General features: G+C 35.1%; 1 protein-coding gene and 1 long non-coding RNA gene across 2 annotated transcripts; both read right to left on the bottom strand.

Moving 5' to 3' along the window:
• Positions 1-6828: 6828 nt before the first annotated feature.
• Positions 6829-11003, bottom strand: LOC120180589 (E3 ubiquitin-protein ligase WAV3-like). Its single transcript, XM_039185904.1, has 2 exons — positions 10688-11003; positions 6829-9036 (listed from the first exon to the last, which is right to left on the bottom strand). The coding sequence occupies exons 1-2, from the start codon at positions 10958-10960 to the stop codon at positions 7201-7203; spliced, it is 2109 nt and encodes a 702-aa protein (XP_039041835.1). The 5' UTR covers positions 10961-11003; the 3' UTR covers positions 6829-7200.
• LOC120180599 lies at positions 6829-25198 on the bottom strand. Its single transcript, XR_005521697.1, has 3 exons — positions 25187-25198; positions 21148-21152; positions 6829-6948 (listed from the first exon to the last, which is right to left on the bottom strand). It is a non-coding gene; the product is annotated as an uncharacterized LOC120180599 (long non-coding RNA).
• Between the last annotated feature and the right edge of the window lie 299 nt (positions 25199-25497).

The following is a 25497-nucleotide window of genomic DNA, read 5'->3' as shown; positions in this document are numbered from 1 at the left end:
AAATAGAATAGAAGCTTCGATGTTGGAGTTCAAACCAGGGAATCGAAACAGAACAAATCCATCCACCACCTCTGTGAACACAATCCATTTGAATGCATGAAAATGACTTGCAACCATTTCAGTCTTCAGGTTCAGGATAAAAAAGACTGGTACTCTCGTAATTTTTTAGCTTTGTTGGAATGGTGATTTACAAAGAAAAGGTATTCTGGAAACTTGCTTTGTATTACTGAATCACATCCAATTTATATAAATTGTAAGTGCAGCTATAGCTAACAGTTTCACTAACAGCTTTATAAACAGATTGCTAACTAACTAACAACTGATCCATCCAGCTAATGCCACGTGTATGGTATAGTTACAATTGGTTATAGCCAGCTATGTGTTCATATTCGATGATTTGCTTCTGCTGGACTGCCAACATTCTCCCTACTTCTTCTCATCTTCTTTGTTAAAAAACACGAACACATACTTTGGACCGGAATTCTTCAAAGGCAGCTCGAGCAAGCGACTTGGTGAATCCATCAGCAGTTTGGTGCATTGCAGGAACATAGCTTACACACAGCTGGCCAGCTTCTACTTTCTCATGAACGAAATGAATGTCCAGGTCCACATGCTTGGACTGAGCATGATAGACAAGTTAGCGCTCAAGGCCACTGCATTGGTGTTATCGCACCAGACAACCGGTTCACGACCCTACTGGATGCCGAGATCAGTTACGAGCGCATTTATCCATGCTATATCGGCTGTTGCATCCGCCACACTTTTGTACTCAGCTTCCATAGTGGATTGGGAGACTGTTCGTTGTTTCTTAGAGCACCAGGTAACCAAACATTTACCTAAGAAGACTCCATACCCGGTTATAGACCTTCGATCATCGATGCTGGCTCCCCAATCCGCATTAGCAAAGGCAACCACATTCACTCCACTGTCAACAGGTGAAAATAACAAGCCAAAGTTTAGCATTGCACCTAGGTATCGAAGTATCCTTTTTATAGCAACATAATGAGCTTCTCGTGGAGCATGCATAAACTGGGCAACTTGAGCCACACTAAACGATATGTCTGGTCGTGTATGACAGACATATAACAGTGATCCCAAAATACTTCTATAGTCACTAGCATTGCTTAGAAGATCACCTGATTTATGAGAAAGTTTAGGCGATACCACCGTAGGTGTGGCACATCCAGTAGCTGTCGACATCCCTGTTTTTTCTAACAGTTCGAGCACATACTTCTTCTGGCTCAAGAAAAGTGAACCATTGTTATGTTTGACTTCAATGCCCAGGAAGAAGCTCAACTCTCCCAGGTCCTTGAGTGAAAAACGTTCTTGTAGCATGGACACTGCTTCTTGAATTAAGTTAGATGACTGACCAGTGACAACTATGCCATCTACATACACCAATATATAAACGTATCCTCTATGAGAATTCTTTACAAACAACGATGGGTCAGCTCAAGATACTGTGAATTCCATTTACAGTAGGTTATCTTTGAGTTTCTCATGCCAATTGCGAAGAGCTTGTCAAAGACCGTATAATGCCTTTTGAAGTTTGTAAACAAGGGGCTTTCCATCCTCATCAAATTGTTCGAAACCAGGAGGTTGACGGATATAAACATCCTCACTAAGATCTCCATTAAGAAACACATTGTTTACATTAACGTGTCGAAGCTCCCATCCTCTGGAAACAACAACTGCTAGGACTATATTAAACATTGGGAATCGAACTACTGGGCTGAATGTGTCTCGAAAATCATACCCAGGAGTCTGAGAGAACCCCTTAACAACCAGTCAAGCCTTATATCTAAGAACAGTCCCATATGGATTTCGTTTAATGCGAAAAATCCATTTTCATCCGACTGCAGTTCTACCTTCTCGTAGTGTAACTAGTGACCAAGTACCATTCTTTAGCAATACATTATACTCTTCATGCACTGCAACAGTCCAATGAGGAGATCGAAATGCTATTGTTATCGTAGTAGGGATATCATCATCCTCAGTAGCCAAGAAAACTTTGGGCTTAAAGATGCCACAGCTGCTACGCGTCATCATGGGATGAATTCGTGATGAAGGTCCAACAATATTTAATTTTGTAGCATCATTGGGGTTGACGCTAATAGTAGCAGGCTCACCAATGCTACTGCCAGGATTCAATTGAGACTTAGTACTACCAGACTCAGTAACATCATCCGTGTGTCCATGAACACTATGATCACGATCAGAGGCAGCAATCGTATCATTGGATTCAGTGGATTCAACACTTCCCGATACAAAATTGTTTGGAGCATCTTCAGACCCGCTGTTCATAGTAGTTTGTATTACATTGTCTTGAGTATCATGTGAGTGTTGAATCCTTGTACCCCTTAAATCTACAACTACTCGAAGAGGTTGGGATGAACGAGTGCCTGAGCTTGTAGGTACATAGGAGTTGCAATTTTCTCGGCCTACAAAAGGAAATATAGATTCATTAAACACAACGTGTCTGGAAACATAAACTCTTCCATCAGACGCCAAACACTGGAATCCTTTGTGTCGAGGACTGATTCCCAGGTAGGTGCAGGATTGAGATCTGAATGAGAGTTTGTGCTTTTGAAACTGTCTAAGATGAGGGAAGCATTGACAACCGAAGACTCTCATCATGGAGTAGTCTGGTTTCTTTTTATACAGTTTCTCAAAAGGGGATATTCCATGTAGAACTTTAGTAGGGAGTCTATTGATTAAATAAACTGCTGAAACAACAACATAGAACCAGTATTTTACTGGCAGTGATGCCTGGGCTAACAAAACTAGTGCTAGTTCTATGACATGTCGATGCTCCTTTCAACGACCCCGTTTTTCTCGGAGGTGTGAGGACATGTCAAGCGATTTAAGATTCCTTCACTGGCCAATACTCGTGAGAGAAATCGAAATTCACCTCCCCAGTCAGTTTGTAGAGCTTTGATTGAAGTACCAAACTGATTTGCTACAATCTTTTGAAATATTCGAAAAGCCAACACTGCTTCATCCTTACTCTTTAACAAATAAATCCAAGTGTACCTTGTGAACGCATCTACAAATGAAACATAAAAACGAAAGCCATTTGATTTCTTATGAGGATGTCCCCATAAATCCGAGTATACAAGATCAAAAAGAGTAGTGATTGATGTATTTGAATCAACAAAGGGTAGCCTATGGCCTTTTCCCATATGACAAGCTACACAATGCTTATTTACATTGGAATGCACCTTGATGCCTATTTCATTAGCTAGTTTGACTAACGTTTCAGCTGCTGGGTGACTAAGGCACCTATTCCAGAGGTCTTCTATCGAGGAGGAAGTGGAGTAGCTATTAACTTCTGCGAGATTGACTCCTAACGAACTGATGTCCATACTGAACGAGTATAAGCCTTCATGTTGTTATTCTTGAAGTAGAATGTCACCGGTTACTTCATCACGCACACAACAACTTTTTGCATGAAATTCTAAAAACACGTTGTTGTCTCTAACAAGCTTAGAAACAGAGATTAAGTTCTTAGTTATTTGTGGAACATGCAGCAAATATTTGAGAAACAACATGCGTGAGGAGGTATTTATATGAGAGTGACCAACTAGGTTTACATCAAGTGGCATACCATTTCCAACTAGAAGTTTACCTGGACAAAGAAATTCTGATGGGCTTAAGACATTATTGGTGTCTGAGGTCACGTGGTGTGTGGCACCGGTATCTACAACCCAACGATCAGTGGACATGGAGGAAGTATTCGCTTGTGGTTGAATAGCCATAGATGAGCCAGACTTACGTTTGGCACAATATTCACATCCAATATCAGAGTATAAGTTGTATGTTGAAGAAGCTGTTCGACGATCTGACTGATTGGATTCATGATTTGTTGCAGTTACACATGAAAAATCTTAATCAAACCTGTGCCAACATCGATCTACGAGATGGCCTATTTTTCCATAGAGTTGGCATTGCACTCTTGATCTACCACGACCTCTACCACCAGTTCGAGCTCCAGACCTTGAATCATAACCTGAGTTTGAACTTGCTGAGTTGCAAATTTCCCCTTGAGCAACATTGACACTCATTGGTAAAGCCTCCAATTGATCTTCAAAACTGGCAAGCTGTGTCTCTGCATCAAGAAGCATGGTATAGATGCTATCCAAGGACAAGGACTCTCTCATTGAGGTTATAAGTGCCATGAAAGGTTGATATTCCCGTGGAAGACCTTTGAGGATGCTTGCAATGTGCTCGACTTGAGGTATAACACTGCCACAAGAGGCTAAGGCATCACAAACCTCCTTTACTCGAGTAAGGTATATACGCATAGAGTCACCTCCTTTTTTTAACGAATGAAGTTTATAGTGGAGACTCATTACAGCCGTAGTGAAGCGATTGGCGAAGAACTAAAGAACAATGTTCCACACAGCCATCGCAGTTTCAGCTCCAACAAACTGAGGAAGAAGATGATTGCTGATCGTGGATAGTAACCAGGAGGCAAGAGCACTATCTTGTGCTATAAATTCTTCTTAGGCTTCATTGACTCGTGTTATACCATCATAATCAACAATTGTTTCAGGTGGAGTTGCCACAGCACCGGTGAGGAATCGTTTTAAGCAATGACTCCGAATTGTGAGCAGAATCTGTTGCTTCCAAAAGAGAAAGTTCATCTCATCAAGATTAATATTTACTTTCTTGTGAGTGAACGATTTTGCATTGGCAGGAAACTCCATTGAGAGGAAACTTCAAGCAGTGAAGAGAAAGATCCCAAGATCTATGGCGAGAGATACCATGTTGGAATGGTGATTTACAAAGAAAAGGTATTCTGGAAACTTGCTTTGTATTACTGAATCACATCCAATTTATATACATTGTAAGTGCAGCTATAGCTAACAGTTTCACTAACAGCTTTACAAACAGATTGCTAACTAACTAACTAACTAACTAACTAACTAACTAACAACTGATCCATTCAGCTAATGCCACGTGTATGGTACAATTACAATCGGTTATAGCCAGCTTTGTGTTCATATTCGATGATTTGCTTCCGCTGGACTGCCAACAAGCTTTGCCAAGTTTTTCCAACGGGGAAGAACATGGCTTAGCTTCGAACTTGGAAGACATGTACTGATGCTACCTGTATATGTTTGTTGGGGACTCCCAAAGCACGTTTGTATGTAGAGTTAAAACTTCAACGTTGTTAGAGATCCTGCTTTTTGTGGAGTGTGTTGCTTCATTTGTGGGGGCTTATGAACCGTTGGATCAAAGAATAATGTCAATCATTATCATCACGTGGTTTTTAAAAAAGAGAGGATTTATGGGTAATCTAAATGTCATTAAAAACTGTATTTACTAAAAATAATCAAAATCTAAAAAGTCTAAATAAATCCTTCAGCCAATGCAAAAATAACACACTTTGGGAATACCCTTTTGATTAGTGTTTAAATTATACATTATTCTATGATTAATTACTCTTTGATTAGATAATTTTAGTTGCTAACTTGGCATTTTCATTCATTTTCGATTCAAAACATTAAATTCTAGAAATTATGCTAAGAACAACAAAATCGTGCAATTTTTTATTTTTCTAGATTCATGGTCGGATTAGTGGGCATGAAGCATTTGTCGAGGCGATGAGTCAGCACCTTCCAAAAGGTACAGTTAGCACTTCTAGAATGACGAATGAGTCTTCCGCGTTTTTGAAATTCGAATTCAAGTTGAATTCATGTTTTTAGGATTTTAGTTTAAATATTTTAAGAAATATCTTTAGAAATTATCTCTTGTTTTTAGGAATTATTTTTTCTTAGTTTTTAGGATTTTAGAAGGCTATAAATACCCCTTGGGGTAAGCCTAACGGAATCATCATTTCTTTAGTTTAATAAAAATTCTTTTATTTTGTTTTTGTTTTCTTTAATTTTCTTTTAAGCTGAGTGCTAAAACGATGATTCAATTTTAACGTGAGAATTGAAAAACACTTGAATAACTTCGAAAAATCTCTTTCAATCTCTGCGTTTATTTTCAAAATCAAAACAATTTTCAAAATCAAAGATTGACTTTGGTCAAGATGTTGTTGCGATTAAATGTGTGGGAGGAATGATCGGCTTATTGAAAGCATATTTGACTTCTTGGGAACACACTTGGCAAGATTGTCTTGTTAAGAGGGAATTGAGATCGGAATTAGTAGTTATTGCAACAACAATCCGAGTCAGTCTTCACGAACTTAAACGATTATTGATCTATCAGATCAATTTTCGAAGTCGAAGTCAAAGATTGTCTTGGGTATTCGGTATACAAAGAAGAGTCACGATGATTGCCCTTGTAGACAAAGTAACCGACGTGAATCCCGAAGGGAAAATCTAATTCAATGATCCGAAGAAAATTGAGTCAAAGCGAAAGCCTATGGTTGATTTTACCATATTGATTTTTTTTTTAAATTTCTTTTTAATCTTCTTTGAAATATTTTTATTTTTATTTCTTCTATTTTATTTCTCTTCATCTATAAATCTCCACCATTACTCAAATTCTACTCCACCCACTTCTTGACTCAAAGATTAAACAAACCACGGATAAATCAAGAAGTTTTCTTAGTTTCTGTGGGATCGACTCTTACTTTTCCTTTACTACGTTAATTTTCCTTTATTTATTAATTGAGGAGAATAAATTATTTTGATGTGAAAAAATACGTGTGCCACCTTTATATTAATTAAAACACACTTGATATTTTGTTCAAGATCGTAATCAAATTAGTTTTAATGAAAACTCAATTTCGTTTTGAAACTTTGCATGTAAAGGTCAAATTAGTTGATCATGTCGGGTATCTCAAATAATGTATTAAAGTTGTGAAAAGTAATCAAAACAGATATACCGTACCATATATTTAAGTGAAGAAATCACCCCAAGTATCTCACAATTACATGGCTATACCTTGTTTTCAGGGGAAAAAAACGATACCATTGCTCCCTATGTACAATGCTGTCAATGTAAACAACTAAACTCCCAGGTTCTCGTTTTTCGCCCCTCCATTGATCTCCCAATCTCAAACCAGTCATTTCAACTGTCCATAATTTTCTTTATTACTTCACATATCAGAACAAGAAAATATACCCACCATTTAAAAAGACACCGAGCCTCGTTCCTATTATCCCAGTTTATACCCCTTGCTTTCCCCAAACAAATGACTACCTTGGCCACGGACGTGCTGGGAATGACTGCTTTTCGGAACTTTCATTGCGGAGGGCTCCCAAAGAACATGGTTTGAGAACGAGTCACCATGTCTGTCATGGTAGGGGTCTGGTAAGCTTGAACACGGCTTGTACTATCGGTGGAATCGCCACGTGCCGTTGCTCTCTGCCAGGAATGTGAGCTCAAACTTGACAAAACGTAAGCCCTTCCAGAAGACTCGTACACATTACGGTTTGCCATTCTTTCTTGCATCTCCTTTAGCTCAGCACACAGTACAACACATAACCGGTCACCAGTCCGTGCAGAAATGGTTTCAGATAAAACCCTGCGACAAATCTCAAGCAGAGAGACTGCACCAGTTAGATCACCATGTTCAGCAGCCACTCTTGCCTGGGCCATAGCCTCTGCGGCACGGAACCTGTTTCGCTGCCTGTCTACCTCCATTGACACTATTGGTTGTCCTACTACTGTTGCCCTCTGGATCTTTACTTCATTGTTATCTTCCAATGACATCATTTCTTTTGATATGGGGTCTCTGTAATTACATTTAACCTTCAGCAATGACATCTCATCACCGGATTCATCAACTGGAACATTGACTGTCACCAAAAAATCTCTTTCTTCATCGGCATACAAGTCTCCTACATCAATAGAACCTGCTTTTGCATCAGCTATCACGCTGGTATGGTAACTCCCAGCCTTTATCGAATTAATTAGTACATTTGGGTGAGCACACTCAAGTTTAACACATGCCTCCTGCACTACCACACTTAAAAGCCCTCCAATGCATTGAGCAAAAGCATCTTGGATCACACCCTCAGCTTCTATGAAAGAAAATGTACCCCCAGATATCTCAGAAATGGAATGCATTGATGCAGCATCATGATCTGCACCAAACCCAAAGGCATGGACAGGGATACGGAGACCTGTCCCACCATTGCGCTGAATCGAGAGAGGAAGAAGTGATTTATAATCGATTCGGGAATGTTCCCCGCTAGGACTTGTTACAGTATAAGTGTCTTGCCCATCTGATAACAGTATGATGCTTCCAACCGGATTTTTCCACTTCCGATCTACTATCAACTTTGCACCTTTCCTAAGCCCTTCAGCAATATTTGTCCCACCATTTGAAATAAGGGAGTTAACAGCCTGCAACGCTTCCTGCCGTCCAGTCTCAGTCATCCGGCGGAGAGGGAAGAGGCGACGGGCTGTCGAAGAGAAAGCAATTACGGAAAGCCGGTCAGAGGGCCCAAGATGCTGTATGACAAACCCCATAGCTCGTTTTAGCAATGCAATCTTGGTACCGGCCATGCTGCCACTAACATCAAGAACAGTGACAAGGTCAACCGGCGCACGAGAACTTGTACAGGGAGCCTTGAGATGGATTAATATGGCAAAATTATTATGACCGTTAGCTCTTGGAACGGCTGAAACTTCAGGATATGTCTTAACGTCTATTGCTCCAAAAGAATTTTTCTTGGAAGCATCCTTGTCAATGGCACTCAGTTCAAGATTCTCTTGCTGCTGATCGAGGGCTTCGTCATCATCAAAGGTTCCTGGTTCAGTGGCATGAAATAGTGAAGAACTGTGCCTAGTTGAATCTAACCGAGGGAAGGGTAGGCGTCGTACAGAAGTAGTCCAGGTATCATCCCGGGGCCAATCTGCTGGATTGATTCTAGATCTTCCATCGGGAACATTTGAAGCAGGGCCCTGGAAGGGGATTTCCTTCCATTTTGCTCTGCAAACAGGACAAATCTGATTTCCATGTTCTACATTAGAAGCTATACATTGAAAGTGGAAAGAATGGGAGCATTCTGCTGTGAAAATGGCATGGCCTTGACCCAGTTTCAATGATGCCAGGCATATTGAACAGGTTCTCTGCATATTCAAAGGGCAAGCAGGTAAGAAAATAATACAAGCAGGTCTAATTGAAAGATTTAAAGCACTTGTTATGTCAAAATGACATATAAACTTAAAACATACACGCATCAAAAACTGATCCTATAGAAAACAATTTGCTTGAAGAAGCTCAAAATGGTCAAACAAATCGGGAGGGAATGTCCTCATTCTTTATAACATCCAATCACATAAAATACAATTACAACAGAGAAATTAGTGCTTCCTCTTTGGATAAATTGTAGGAGCATCAAGCAATATATTGGACAATCAAATATCTCATGTGTTAATACCAAGCTGGGATTACAAGAACATTTCCCAAGATAGAACCTTACATGATACATAGTCCTCATTAACAAAGTTCTCATCCCCATAAGAGCCATAGAATAAAAAAAATACAGAAGGGAGCAAGTGGCAGTTCAAGGGCATCAAATCCTTATCTAACTCAATTCAAACCTAACATCTAAAGATTATTTGTAAATTGAATAATGTAGTTTGGAAGTATGTGAATTTTTCAAAGTATATAGAGCCCCTATAATTAAGAGTGGTGTATGAAAAGAAGAAATAAAATGCAACCTATCTACATGATAAACCCATATATAGGGGGTTAATTTTAACTGCAGTGAAATTTCAAAGAAACTAAAGCTAAATAAGCCATAAATGTTAGGTCAATGGTAAATAGTCAAAGCATTGTAAAGGATATATCAGGAATTCAACAAAAAACTAATGGGGTGACTTAAAAAAGCTAGAATCAAACCAACCCTCTCAAGCTAATGATGAACCTTTCAAACAAAATAATCCCAAAAAAGAAATAAAAAAATAATGTAAAGTTCATAAAAAGAAGTGAAAGTGATGGGGGTTTGCCCCCAAAAATTTGATTTCTATTTCCCATTAGTTTTTTTTCCTTTGAAGCTTACTAGAGCAAAAGCTCGCCGATCAACGGTTCACAGGCTTTTACAAAAATGATCATCAAAAGAAGAGAGAGAAATATTTGTATGTGCAAAAGTGCAGTTACGCTGACCAGATAAAGCACTTTTCCACGAGGGTGAAGGTAGAGAAAGAGATAGTAAATTGTACAGTAGGGTATATGTAATTTAATGTATTCCTTTTTCTACCAAGGCAAAGGACACTGGTCCTTAAATGGATTATTTCACTTTATCCCCCATATTGGCTCCCATATATTACCCTATTGGAGAGTTGAAAACAATACAACAATAAATGCCCATTCTTCAGAAATTTCAGAATCAGCACATCATCACACACCACCATCCATCCATCCCTACCCCCACATGATAAGAAGCCTTCCATATTCAAATTAAACAACATTATCATAGCAATAGTTCTTAACACTAGTACAACATTCTTAGTTCATGATTAAAATCACATTATTCAATATGAAAAAAAGATCAAAAGGCCAAAAACAGCAGCAAAACCCAAAACTCTAGAGATCTAATTAGGGAAAATAAGATAGCAAAACAATAACTGCATCTGCAAATGAAACTATATTATATATATATAAATAAATCAACAGAAATTAGCAGAAAAACCCACTTTAGAATTTATGAAAAAGCATAGAAAAATATACCAACTTAATTTTTTATATATATAATGAAGGTAATGGGAAAAAACAGACATTGGAAGATTTAGTGGCGGATTTGGAGACCCGTAGACCGGAAGAGGAAGGGGTGGGAGTTGTGGGGCGGCTTTCGTTGCCCGGAGGAGAAACAGGAGAGAGAGGGACTGCATCTGAAGAAAACCTTGAAGGAACGTTAGCAGTATCAGGATGATGCTTAATGGATGCTGATGTTGATGGCGATGGAGATGAATCTTCAAGCTTTTGATGGGGTACATACAAACACATGTTCAAGCCAAGAGCCAACTTTGCTTTCCTCCATTTACTCCCCATTCTAACAAAAGGAATAAAGAAGAAGAAAAAGAACTCTCTTTTCATTTCCAAGATCCTGCGATTAGGAAAACGGAAAAACAGAGATAGATGAAGTTGCTTGGCGGGGATAGCATTTTGGTTGAAAAATAAATAAGGGTGTTGCAGTTGTTGTAAGAAGGCAAACAAGTATTTTGAGGATTTGAACAGTGAATATAACACATATTTTTCCTGAATTACGAGTGAGATTATTACTTAATTAGAGAGAAGATTAGGGAAGCTTTTGACCTTTTGGCTTTGGGAGATTGGTCAGAGATTTTGCAGCTTTTTTTTTAAATCTGATTAGGAGATGTAACCAAATTGATTTTGTATACGGTAATTGAATATCTTTAATTATTTCAAACTTTAATGCTTTAAAACACGATTATATTATTATCCCTCAGTATCCAAATTTGCATTTTCATTAAATAAATGTAACACATTCTAGATAAAGGACTGGGATATTTGATATCCTTCAAATCACTATTAAAAGAATATTCAATCTTTTTACAATGCAACTTTACAATTATTGGATTATTATTTTATCGGCGGATTTAAAAAATCAAAATAATATATAATTTTATTTTTAATATTTAAATGACACTGAAATTATATTATTTTTATTTAAAATTTGAATTATATATCTTCCTTAATTATTTAAAATAAAATCCAAAAATACGAATCATAACGTGTAATTTTAGCAACCAATAATATTAGTTTTTTAAAATGGGTGTTAGAGGAAAAAGAGTGCACTATGAAAGTACCGATGGAGAAACCTCACTATTGAATCACACGATCCAACCAAATAAACACATAGCATCCCAGATAAAGAATCAACGGGTAAGGAGAACAAATATCCCTATATATGAGTAATCGAACCCTATGAACACTATTGCCCCGTACCCATGGTACTCTACCATGCAAAGCAGTCCCCACTTAAGAAATTCTGAACATCAATCTGAGCGTCAATGATGACACAATCGAAAGTCCCAGATGCCTCAACTTCAATTGCACTGCAATCTCGATCATCCAATCCCACCAACACTCAAGTGGAGCACACCTACTATAACAAATCTGTATATGGACATACATGTCTTGCACTTGTCATAGACACACAAAAGGGATTCCCTGGTACTCTACCATGCAAAGCAATCCCCACTCAAGAAATCTCAAACATCAATCTGGGCGTCAATGATAACTCAATCAAAAGTTCCACAGGCCTCCACTTCAATTACACTACAATTTCGATCCCCCAATCCCACAAATACTCAAGTGGAACACACCCATTGTAACAAATCTGTATATGGACATACATGTCTTGCACTTGCCACAGGCACACAAAAGAATTTCCCTGGTACTCTACCATGCAAAGCAGTCCCCACTCAAGAAATCTCGAACATTAATTTGAGTGTCAATGATGACTCAATCGAAAGTCTCACAGGCCTCAACTTCAATTGCACTACAATCTTGATCCCCCAGTCCCACCAACACTCAAGTGGAGCACACCTACTGTAACAAATATGTATATGGGCATACACGTCTTTCACTTGCCACATGTACACAAAATGAATTCACTAGTACTCTACCATGCAAAGCATTCCCCACTGAAGAAATCCCGAACATCAATCTGAGTGTCTATGATGACCCAATGGAAAGTCCCACATGCCTCAACTTCAATTGCACTGCAATCTCGATTTCTCAATCCCACCAACACTCAAGTGGAGCACAACTACTGTAACATATTTGTATATGAACATACATGTCTTGCACTTGCCACTGGCACATAAAAGGAATTCCCTGGTACTCTACCGTGCAAAGCAGTCCACACTCAAGAAATCTTGAACATCAATCTGAGTGTTAATGATGACCTAATCGAAAGTCCCACAGACCTCAACTTCAATTGCACTAAAATCTCAATCCCCAAGTCCCACCAACACTCAAGTGGAGCACACCTACTGTAACAAATCTGTATATGGACGTACATGTCTTATAATACCCCAAATTTTTAGATAGTGACCAAAATGTATGTTTTGAAAGTTTATTGGTTAAAGTATAAATTCTCAAAAAAGGATATTTATTCTTGTTGTGACTTATTCAACTGATGGTAATTTATGCATAAATCCATATCTTTTTAGCAAATATTATCGGTGTATCTTTCAGAGACACACTCGATCTGATAAAACCCCGATCGAATAGCTCTTGTAATTGTGCTTCTAGATTTTTTTAGTTCAATCAGGGTCATTCAATATGAGGCTGTTGAAATAGGCATAATACCCGAAAAATATCAATCTTGAATTCACCTCACACTCAAGAGATAATTTCATATAATTTATATGAAATTTTTTAACTAAAAAAATTTTAACTAAAAAATTTTCGACTGTCGGAATATCCTCCAACTTAATCTTAGATATTCGGGAGTCTAACACATTCATCACAAAAGTTGAACAACCTTTTGACATCAGTTTCTTTAAAGTCAACACTGATATCACAATAGGCAATTAATTCGTTTTTACTCCCATTACTATTATTTCATAATCTTCCACATCTTTCAAAAATAATTGTTTCATGCGATAATCTACCTAACTATAACACGAACTCATCAAACGACAATTCCACAAGATTTGTCGGGAACACAACCCCTTGAATCTTTATCGGACAATTTCTGCTTATCCACTTTACTCTAGCATTGAGACCCAATGGATTCGTTGTTATCAATAAATTCTAGCATTTGGCCTTTTTAGGAACATAACTATAACACTCCCAACCCGTACCTAACCCGGATACGAATCCGAGGTGTCACATTGACTTTTCAAAACATTTACTTGTACAAAATAGTGAATAATTTTAAACTTTCACCAAATACAACTGAATAATTTACATAAATTATGTCAAAACGGATTATAAAACTTATTAGCGCATAAACGGATTAAAGCTTTAGTTACATGCCAACTACAATCAGTATTACAAAATACTTACTATTCAATTCTTTTCTGATCTGATCTTTGGAAATGAGAAACTGACCTGGCTTGATTAACTTTTATCATTCTTCCTCTTATCGGAACCTACGTGTGAAACAATCACACGCTAAGTTGTTGACTTAGTGAGGCATATAAAGCATATAATAGAATCCACTGAACATTTCATATAACATAATGCATACATGCACATATGCCATCACTATCAACATCAACATCATTATCATGATCTCTATCATTATCATTAACCCATTTAAAACATGTCATATTGTACTTAACATTTGTAACATATCATATAATACATTTCACCAAGCAATATACACAATATTGCATATAAATCATGTAATATACTTCATATAACAAAGCATATACATCACATACAGTGTATTTGTGTTATCTCTTTAATAACCCATGTACTAGTTCATGTATACTTTTGATATCTTTTGTAGGCCCCTGTACAGTAATGATATATTTTATAAGCCCATGAACATTACTGAGAACTCAAGGTATGTGAGTACACTGAGGTTGTGCACATATGTTGTCACCACAGATCGTATAAATTCCCACTAGGGGCATGTAAAATTATCCTGAAGGATCTCGTATATGTCCCGAAGGACCACTCCTTAAGAATCACATATATATTCCAAAGGACCAAATATGTGTCCCGAAGAACCGCATATATGTTCCAAAGGATTATATATATATCCCGAAGGACCACATAGAACTCTTTACTCTTGTATGTCCCGAAGGATCTCGTATGTACCGAAGGGCCTATTATCCCGAAGGATGTCATCTGTGTCCCGTAGGACCACTCCTTAAAAACCATACACATATTCCAATGGACCAAATAAGTGTACCAAAGTACTGCATATATGTTCCAGAGGATTACATATATGTCCTGAAGGATCACGTAGAACCCTCGACTCTTGGCATGCCAACTATACCATTAGCTCTCATATCACATAACATAGGCATTATCATTTATAAAAGTTCACATCACTTGTATCATTCTTGTATGATCTCATATATCATTGTATAACATTCTTGTATGATCTCATACATCATTGTCATATAACCCATATCACATAGGTTCATATCATATCACATATATCACATGTGCATGTAATCATGTAGATCGTATCATATAACTTATATCATTTCTCATGTGTTCATATAAACACACATGTCATATCTTGCTCACATATGAATGTATTCACATTTATTAGATTCATGTATCTCATATTTTATTTTCATATGCTCACATCAATCATGTCACATAAAATAACATGTCAAACATATCACAAGTTTTGTAATTATATTCTCATATATTCATGTAGTTCAGTATCACATATCACACACATTTGTAATCATGTCACATATAACATATGACACATATACCCATTTTCATGTACTCATGCACACATAAGCATCATATCAATCACATGCTTGTACTTATGGAATCATGCATTCAAACATGGGAAATAGACTTATTGCAAATCCTACCCAATGATGTATAAAACATTCATATATAATGTTATGCATGCATCACAAATCAAATAACATTTTAGGAGTCACTTCTTACCATAGTAACTCCATCACTGGCTCATTGCAAGCCAATGTTTGTTCTATAACATAAGTATAAATTAAATTGCACTCACCTTGACACTTTATATATCCAAAAGATGTTCTTTGCTATAATCCACAATAACCCTTTTATACTTGACTTGTCTTAGTCATAAATCAATCACGATCTATACAAATCACAATTTCATAATGATATATTAGTTAGTATTGTACTAACATAAACACATCCCCAAAACAAAATCCATAATATACTTAAAACTTATTTTCTATTAAAATACTTAACACTTAATAATTCATTTTTAATATTGACACTATTTTTTTCCAATTTATATAAAATGGTCATTCACCATTTTATCACTTAAATTTTAAATACCAGAAATTCCAGAAATTTCAGTAATTCCAAAAATTCCATAAATTCAAGAAATTTCAATACTGGAATTATTACCAACCAATTACTTTTACAAAGGTACAATTACCTTTGAGTACCCCAACTATGTGAATATTGCACTTAAATCACTAATCTTTTCAAACTTCCAAAATGGTCATATTTCACATCAAATGCTCATTTCAATCCCAAAACAACACTTTCTAGCATAGAACATCAACTATTAGATAATTATACAACCATTCCCAACTTTTCTAAAATTATCGAATTGATCCCCAACTTTTCAAAAATTACAAAATGGTCCCTAAATTTTTATAAGGCATGTAGAATACTTCCTACATCATTTCCAGACCTTGTATAATTTTTTCATAATTTTTCTCACTCAAATACATCATGATCGAATATTTTATCCTTTAAAACCGCGTTTTCATGATTTTGCTCGATTTTGATTTGATTTAAGCATGAAATCAACTTTCAATCAAACTTTTAACATCTCCACAATCAAATCCCTAATCAACTCTCATCATAACACAAAGTTCTCCAACTTATACTTTGGCCAAATTTTAAAGAATAATTTCTAGAAAGATTGAACATGTTTCAACCATAAATCAAGCTTGAAAATGAATCTACAAGTCTAAATCATTAAGATTTATCATCAATTTCATGAATCCTATCATGAACATAAACCCTTAGATTTGAGATCTTTGAAATCCATCAAGATTAGAAAGAAATATTGGTACCAAATGATAGCGTTTTTCGCGTAGATCACTTTTCTATTTCATGGCATAACTCGAATTCCAAAGAAATTGGCTCAAAAATTGAAAACAAAAAATGTTTTCTTACCTTGGAAGAACTCACGTGAAGCTGCTGGAAAACATGAAGGAATTCATCTTACAATTATTCATCTTTATTAATAATGAATTAAAAATTCATTAAATGTCAAATTACCACTTTACCCTTAAAATCAAAATATCCATACTAATTTACCCTTAATGAACTTGATATTTACATTACTACCAAGTTACAAAAACCTTATCATCTTCCAATAGTCAAAGATAGATAAAATATTTTTCCACTTTACCATTTTACCCTTGCAATTTCCAAAAATTACAATTCAGTCACCTTAATCCAACGGTTCAAATTAAACATGGAATTAAACCATTAAATATTATTTTCTAACATTTTAAAAATGTGAAAATAATATTTTTATTTTCTTATTTTCGTGGGCAATTTGTAACTTTTTTTAAAATTACATTTTGGTCCCTGAACGTTTCAAAGTTTATACTTTGGTCACTAAACTTTCCAAATCTTATAATTTGATCACTAAACTAAATCCATTTATGGAATAAAATTATTTTTGGGAAAATACCATTTATGTCTGTAAACTTTTCCCAATTTTTCACTTTGACCATCAAACTTTCAAAATTTGCATTTTGGTCATAAGCCCACTTTTTGGGATGTTACAATAACCTCATTAGAATTTATTGTGTGCAACTTTCTTTTAGGCTAGAATCATATAACCTTTTTCCACTGTGAAACTTTAAGAAATATTTTATTAGCGACTAGATATTCAATTTCTTTTCTTTTCAAATCTGAGTACGATTTCTGGGGGTCAGCAACTATATTGTGATTGTCTTGTATGATCTTTACTTTATTTTCCACTTCATTGATTAGATCAAAACCAGTTATGTCTCGACTTTTCAACTCATATCAGTTCAATGATGTTCGATATTTTCTTCTATATAATGCTTTTAAAACCATCTTGATACTTAACTGATAACTATTATTATAAAGTGAAATTTGCTAAAGACATATACTTTTTCCATAATCATTTGAAATCGATAACATATGCCCATAGCATATCTTTAAGTATTTGGATCATTCCCTCATACTATTCATCAATTTACAGATGAAAAGATGTACTGAAATTTAATCAAGTTCTTAAGCTGTACTGAAATTTACCCTCTAAATTTTCAAAAATTCAATTTAATCCCTAAATTCCAACTATTTCCCTATAACAGAGCAAATCCTTTTAACTTAAGTAATCCACTTCGATTTCTTCACATTATAAATACCCACACAATATTTCTAACCTCATACTACCATTCTTTAAATTTTTTATAAATTTTCGATTCTATCCAGATATTCGATTATTTATTACTAATAAATAGTTTTTTCTGCAAATCCCAGATAAAAAAATTGATAGGAACGAAAATCCTCCTTTTAAGGTGAACTATCCATTTACAGGACCAAAAAAATATAACTTTTCAAAATTAAACTTTAGGTCCATAAGCTTATCTAAATTTATACTTTGACTATTAAACTTTTAAAACTTATATTTTGGTCACTGTCCAAAAATTTGGGGTATTACATGTCTTGCACTTGCCACATGCACACAAAAAGAATTCCCTGGTATTCTACCATGCAAAGCAGCCCCACTCAAGAAATCCCGAAAATCAATCTAAGCGTCAATGATGACCCAATCAAAAGTCCCACAGGCCTCAACTTCAATTGCATTGCAATCTCGATCCCTCAGTCCCACCAACACTCAAGTGGAGTACACCTACTGTAACAAATCGTAAAAGCTTGAGCACTAAGCTTCAAGTCTCGACTCTGCATTCTACACTCTCCAATCAAAACTAACACATTCTGTTGAGTTAATCGATCGATGGAATCGACCAAGAGGGGGTAAATTGGCAATAAAAATTTCGGTGGAAGCTTTTGCAGAAAATTGAAAATATTTGCACAACGATTTAGAGTGGTTCGACTTTCTCAACCAAAGTCTACGTCCACTACCTTAGCTATCCACACTAAGGATTTTCCACAAATTCACTAATTTGTCTTTCTTTTGAGGAAAAGGAGTAACTTTACAAATCCCTCAAGAATTATACCCCAAATTCTTGAGAACACTCTCTCCCAATGAGAACAATACAAATTTTGAAAACTTACAAGAAAATTCTCACAAGGCAAGATGTTTCCACAATTCTAGAATAAAGAAATAACACTCAAGAATAATACAATTGAGCACGATAAGTGTTCTTGAAAGCAAAAAATGAATATTGAATGAAATAGGCTTGAAAATGTTCAAACTTGAGGTTTGATGCTTTCTTTTTTATTATCTTTTGATTCTTGATAATTGTTTTTGATCAATGGCTCCTAAGCTTGCTTAAATACACCTTGGATCACTTCTGAATGTTGGGGATCATTAGTGGAGTCAATAGAGCCGTTATTGTGTGAAAATAATTAATAAAACATTTGGGAGCGTGTGTGCATCCATGCATAGGCTTTATGCATCGGTACACTATGTGTAAAATTCAAATATTTCGACCGTTGGAAGACTTAGTGCATCGGTACACAAATCTGTTTCGATGTGTCAAAATAGCCGGGGTGCATCAATGCACGTCTTATGCATCGGTGCAATAAATGCATTCGAACTTCAATTTAATTAAGAGTGCATCGATGCATGAACTAATGAATCGATTCATCCTTTTGAAAATTGAACTTTTGGCTCGTTTTTTGTTCGAAATACTTTGTGAAAATTGTTTCAAAAATATTTTAAGATTAAAACACAATTTTACACTTTAGTAAGGATTAAATTTGGACTTTGAAAAACTTGGAGTAATATTTTGATATTCGGATAATTGTATCCAATATACTTAGAAAATCATTTGTAAAATCTTAAAACTCATTTATCTTAATTTGTTATATCGAAACATCAAAATATTTTCAACAATCTCCCCCTTTTTGATATTAACAAAACATTTGAGTAATTTTAAGATTTTCTATGAAAATAATTTTTGAAAATAATTTTAAAATTACTCCCCCTTACTATAATATATCTTCTCCCCCTTTTTGTTAAATCAAAAAGACTCTAAAACGGTTTTAAACAAGGTATTTGAAAAACATAGCCATTTGATACTTAGAATTTTAAAGTTCAAGCTGCTAAGATCAAATATCAAGAGAAAGGTTAACCATTAGTTTCATAATTCAATATTCATAATGTGAAATGGCAAAATTGGTCATAATGCAACTAATATGTAAATGATGCAAAAATAATAAACATTAAGCTCAAATTAAAAATTCAAGCCAAACCAAATATATAATAAGTTCAAACATCCAATCATCCAAAAACATAAATCCAAAAGCATCAAAAAATTTTAATAATTCAAGGCAAGGCAATCCAAAATATTAATCCAAAGTTTAATTCAGGCAAACTAAAGCAAGATAAGTCTAGTCGTCCATAGGAGGATCGGGAGGAGGAGGATAATGTGCTCACACTTCAAGTGTGAGAGAATCCATACGTTCACGCATCTCTCGTTGAAACTCAGTCAGTTGAGACTCCATGGAAGCAAACCTTAGATCAAATGACTCCATAAATGTTTAAAAATATGGAGGCATTTGTTCCTCTTGTTGTGCAGGTGCTTGCTCATCGTCTGGTACGTGATCGTCTATATGTTGAAAAAGTTCTTGAAGTTCGGGATCATCGTCTGTTGCTGGAGTCGGAGGAGGTGGAGCTCGTGAAGAGCTAGCTCCCGGAGTTTGCTCAGTGGGTCTATATTCCCATCGACCCGTTTTCTTATCCTTTTTCCATCCCGACTTCTTTAAGGAATTTAGATTAATTTGGTTTTGGAGAGGTATGAGAATGTCAACCAAGACCTTAAGCCCTAGTTTGATAAAAAGATTAGAAAGAAGACAACCGTAAACTAAAGTTTCTATATTTTTGGAAGGGAGAACGTTTACGTTATCAACAAGCTCACCAAAAATAATATGTGGCAAATTAATTTTCTTATTATGTTGGATACAATGTATCCACCATAAATCGATGACTCTAAGAGTGGAGTACCTACCTCCAGATGGTCTAAACCACCAAGAGATCATTAAATGAAGAAATCGATCATGATGTGTTTGTAAAGTACTAACACTATCCTTAGACTTATATGGTGTGACCACAAGTTCTCTTTCATTATCTATACCGACATTGTCTAAACCAAAAGCATTAGCGATAGTTTTTGAATTAATGAAAATGACTTCTCCTAAGAGATAAGATCGTATGCCTATGGTTTCGGTTTGACGAGCATTTTGAACACATACTGCATTGGAGTAGTAAATGCAAACTAATTGTTGATAGACAATGGACTTAATTTGACACAATTTATAAAATTTCCAGGAACGAAGGACAGAAAGATATTTGAAGTTAATATTCTCCATCGCTTGAATTGAAGGAATACTTCCTCTCGGATTTTGTAGGATTGAAAATAACTAACGAACCTATCATATAATTCATCTCTACGACGACCGGGTTGCTTGAAGCAAGAATTAAGAATTGTTAATTCGGGTTCGTTTGAGTTTGGATTTTGTGGTGGAGGAGGAATAAGAGGGCGGTTTTGACTTAAGCGACTAGACGATGTCCTAGGTCATTTAGGATTAGATATTGTTCAAGAATAGGAATGGGATAGGTAACTTGCAAATTTAAAACACATATATACAATAAAATCAATCCCAAAACTCAATTGAGTCCGCAATAGTCAAGGTTCTTTAAACCGAATCCTAATGGGTAAAGTTTGGAAAACTATTTTGAAAATAATGTTTAAAGATTATAATACGTATAGTTTTCATGAAAACAACATAATTTAATCAAAAACATTAACATTTAATTAATGAATTTCGATTTTTTTAAATTTCGAAAATTCAAACATTATTTGAAAAATCAAGAATTTTTTACAAAATTAGTTGTAAAATCTAGTTTATAATCACTAAACAATCAATGCCCGATGATTTGTTTATCCTAGAACTAATCAAAACTAGTTCTAAGTTCAAAATTCAGTAAAACAGAGGTTTTAGAAAATATTACCTTGAATCTTTGGATTGAATGAGAATGTAGTGATGTTTTGCACGATTTAATGATGCAAACAGGTTTTGGAGATGAAAAATGATCGAAATCCGTCTAGAATACGTTGATTTGAGGCAAATTGAGAGTTTAGAGAGAGATAGGGACAGACGGCGGGCTGAGTAGTTTTAAGGGTTTTGAGAAAATAAAGAGAAAATAGGGATTTAATACCAAAAACCCGATTAGTGTATTGATGCACAGCAGAGTGCATCGATGCACATTCAAGGAGTGCATCAGTGCACCTTTAAGGTGTATCGATGCATATTCAAAGGATGCATCGATGCATTATGCACAAAAATGTCAAAAATCATTTTTAAACACTCAAAATACTAAATTATTTAGCTCTAGTTGTATTGGCAACCTATATATTGAAAATTAATCATGTTCAATCAATCAAATTTATCTTTAAACATAATTTGAACATTTAATTAATTTTCACTAAGAATCATAAACTCCCCGCAAATAATAACAAATAATGCAATAAAAAATATTATTTTTATAAGCATTTTACAAAAACTAATTAAAAAATGCTAAAATTATTTTAAACACTAAGTCAAGGTAGGTTGGTAAAACCTAGTTTTCTCATAAGTGTCCAAAATCTTTCTTTATCTAAAGGTTTTGTGAAAATATCCGCTAATTGGTGCAAAGTATCAACATATTCTAGAACTATATCTTCTTTAGCGACATGATCTCTAATGAAATGATGTCTGATTTCAATATGCTTAGTTCTAGAGTGTTGGATGGGATTTTTAGTGAGACAAATAACACTAGTATTGTCACACTTGATAGGTATGGTACCTACTTCAATTCCATAATCAAAAAGTTGTTGTTTCATCCATAAAACTTGTACACAACAACTACCTGCTGAAATGTATTCTTCTTCAGTGGTAGATAATGCAACACAATTTTGTTTCTTTGAAAACCAAGAAATCAACATATTTCATAGGAATTGGAAAGTATCGGATGTGCTTTTCCTATCTATTTTGCATCCTCCATAATCTGCATCTGAGAAGGCATGCAAGCTAAAGCTAGAGTCTCTAGGATACCAAAGTCCTAAACTATGAGTGTCCTTAAGATATCTAAAGATCCTCTTAACAGCTAGTAAATGTGATTCCTTAGGACATGATTGAAATCTAGCACATAAGCAAACACTAAACATGATGTCCGACCTACTTGCGGTTAGATAGAGCAAAGAGCCAGTCATTGACCTATATAATTTAACATCCACATATTTACCTCCTTCATCTTTGTCAAGCTTTGTAGAAGAACTCATTGGAGTGGCATGAGGTTTCCCATTTTCTAGTCCAAACTTTTTGAGCATATCCTTGACGTATTTAGCTTGATTGATGAAGATGCCATCTTTTCTTTGCTTGATTTGGAGTCCCAAGAAAAATGAGAGCTCCCCCATCATGCTCATATCGAATTCACTCTGCTTTAGCTTAGAAAATTCTTGGCAAAGAACATCATTAGTAGAACCAAATATTATATCATCAACATAAATTTGAAATACTAATAAATCTTTACCTTTATGCTTTAAAAACAATGTAGTGCCAACTTTCCCTTTTGAAAAACCTTTTTCAATTAAAAAATTTGACAATCTTTCATACAAAGCTCTAGGAGCTTGTTTTAAACCATAAAGCGCTTTTGTCAATTTAAAAACATGATCTGGAAATTTTGAATATTCAAAACCAGGAGGTTGTTCCACATACACTTCTTATTTTATAAAACCATTTAAAAATGCACTTTTAACATCCATTTGATACAATTTAAATTAATTGAAACATGCAAATGCTAATAACATTCTAATTGTTTCCATCCTAGCTACGAGAGCATATGTTTCATCATAATCTATGCCTTCTTCTTGAGTATACCCTTAAGCAACAAGTCTAGCATTGTTTCTCACTATATTACCACTTTCATCAAGCTTATTCCTAAATTCCCATCTAGTACCTACAGTAGATTTATTACTAGGCCTTTCAACTAATTTCCATACTCTACTCCTCTTAAATTGATTTAACTCTTCTTGCATAGTCATAATCCAATGTTCATCATTTAATGGTTCTTTAATATTCTTAGGATCTATGCATGAAATAAATGCAACATAATTACATATATTTCTAAGAGAAGATCGAGTTGTTACCCCTTTGGATGGATCACCTATTATTTCACCATCATTGACATAGTTGTATTCCCTTGGGTAAGAGACTTCCCTTTCTTTAATGGTTGGATTCTTGAGAGGATCTTGAGTTTCCTCATTTTTTGTTTCTTCCTTTGATGATGGTACTTCAACGTCATGTCTAATGTCATTTGTGTTTATAATACCTACATCATCATTCACATAAGAATCCTTCATCGGAAGGGGATTATCATCGAAAACGACATGTATAGACTCTTCTACAACTAAAGTTCTTTTATTAAATACTCGATAAGCTTTAGAATTTAAGGAATAACCCAGAAAAATTCCTTCATCACTTTTAGCATCAAATTTGCCAAGATTTTCTTTACCGTTGTTTAAAACAAAATATTTACATCCAAAAGGATGAAAATAACTAATGCTTTTATTTTTGAAAAGTTCATATGGAGTTTTCTTCAAAATAGGCCTAATCATTAATCGATTTACAACATAACAAGCGGTATTTGTGGCTTCTGCCCAAAAATATTTTGACAAATTGTTTTCACAAAGCATGGTTCTAGACATTTCTTCTAAAGTTCGATTTTTCCTCTCAACAACTTCATTTTGTTCAGGGGTTCTAGGTGCTGAAAAATTATGGCTAATACCATTAGAATTACAAAACTCAGTAAATCCAAGATTTTCAAATTCAGTTCCATGATCACTCCTAACACTAGTTATAGAGTAACATTTTTCATTTTGGATTACTTTTGAAAACGTGATGAATTTTTCTAATGCTTCATCTTTAATACTTAAGAATAGAACCCAAGTATATCTAGAATAGTCATCTACCAAGACAAATGCATATTGTTTTCCACCCAAGCTAGTTGTTCTAGATGACCCAAAAAGATCTAAATGAATCAATTGTAATACTCTACTAGTGGATGCATCATTAATGGATTTAAAAGAAACTCGCTTTTGTTTTCCTTTAGCACAAGCATCACATATTTTATCATTATCAAATTTTAGTTTAACCACTAAATCTCCTTGAATTAACCGTTGCAAAACACTCATACTAGCATGTCATAGTCTCTTATGTCATAACCAACTATCATGCTCATCCTTAGCAACTAGACATAAATTAGTCATATCTATAGAATCTAAATGCACCATGTATATGTTTCCTATTCTATGACCAACAAGCATAATCCGATTAGATGCAATGTCAATGACTTTACAACCATTAGTTTCAAACATGACATTGAATCACTTATCACAAAATTGACTAATACTTAATAAATTATGTTTTAACCCATTCACGAATAAAACATTTTGAATTTGTATGGAAGAGGTATTACCTATAGTGCCTATTCCTTCAATGTGAGCTTTTGAATTATCACCAAAAGTCACTTCTCCTCCATTTTTGGCATTCAGCTCTATGAACCGGTTCTTGTCTCCGGTCATGTGTCTTGAGCATCCATTATCAAGGTACCATGAATTTGAATTTGTTTCTCGTACCTTGTAGCAATGCTCCTTTTCCTACAAACATAGATTAATTTTTGATTTTTGGCACCCAATTTC

The sequence above is a fragment of the Hibiscus syriacus genome, unplaced genomic scaffold, assembly GCF_006381635.1.
Source record: "Hibiscus syriacus cultivar Baekdansim isolate YM2019G1 unplaced genomic scaffold, ASM638163v2 tig00003715_pilon, whole genome shotgun sequence".
Taxonomy (NCBI): domain Eukaryota; kingdom Viridiplantae; phylum Streptophyta; class Magnoliopsida; order Malvales; family Malvaceae; genus Hibiscus; species Hibiscus syriacus.
Note: the sequence above shows the minus strand (reverse complement) of the source record. Positions and strands in the feature narration are given on the sequence as shown.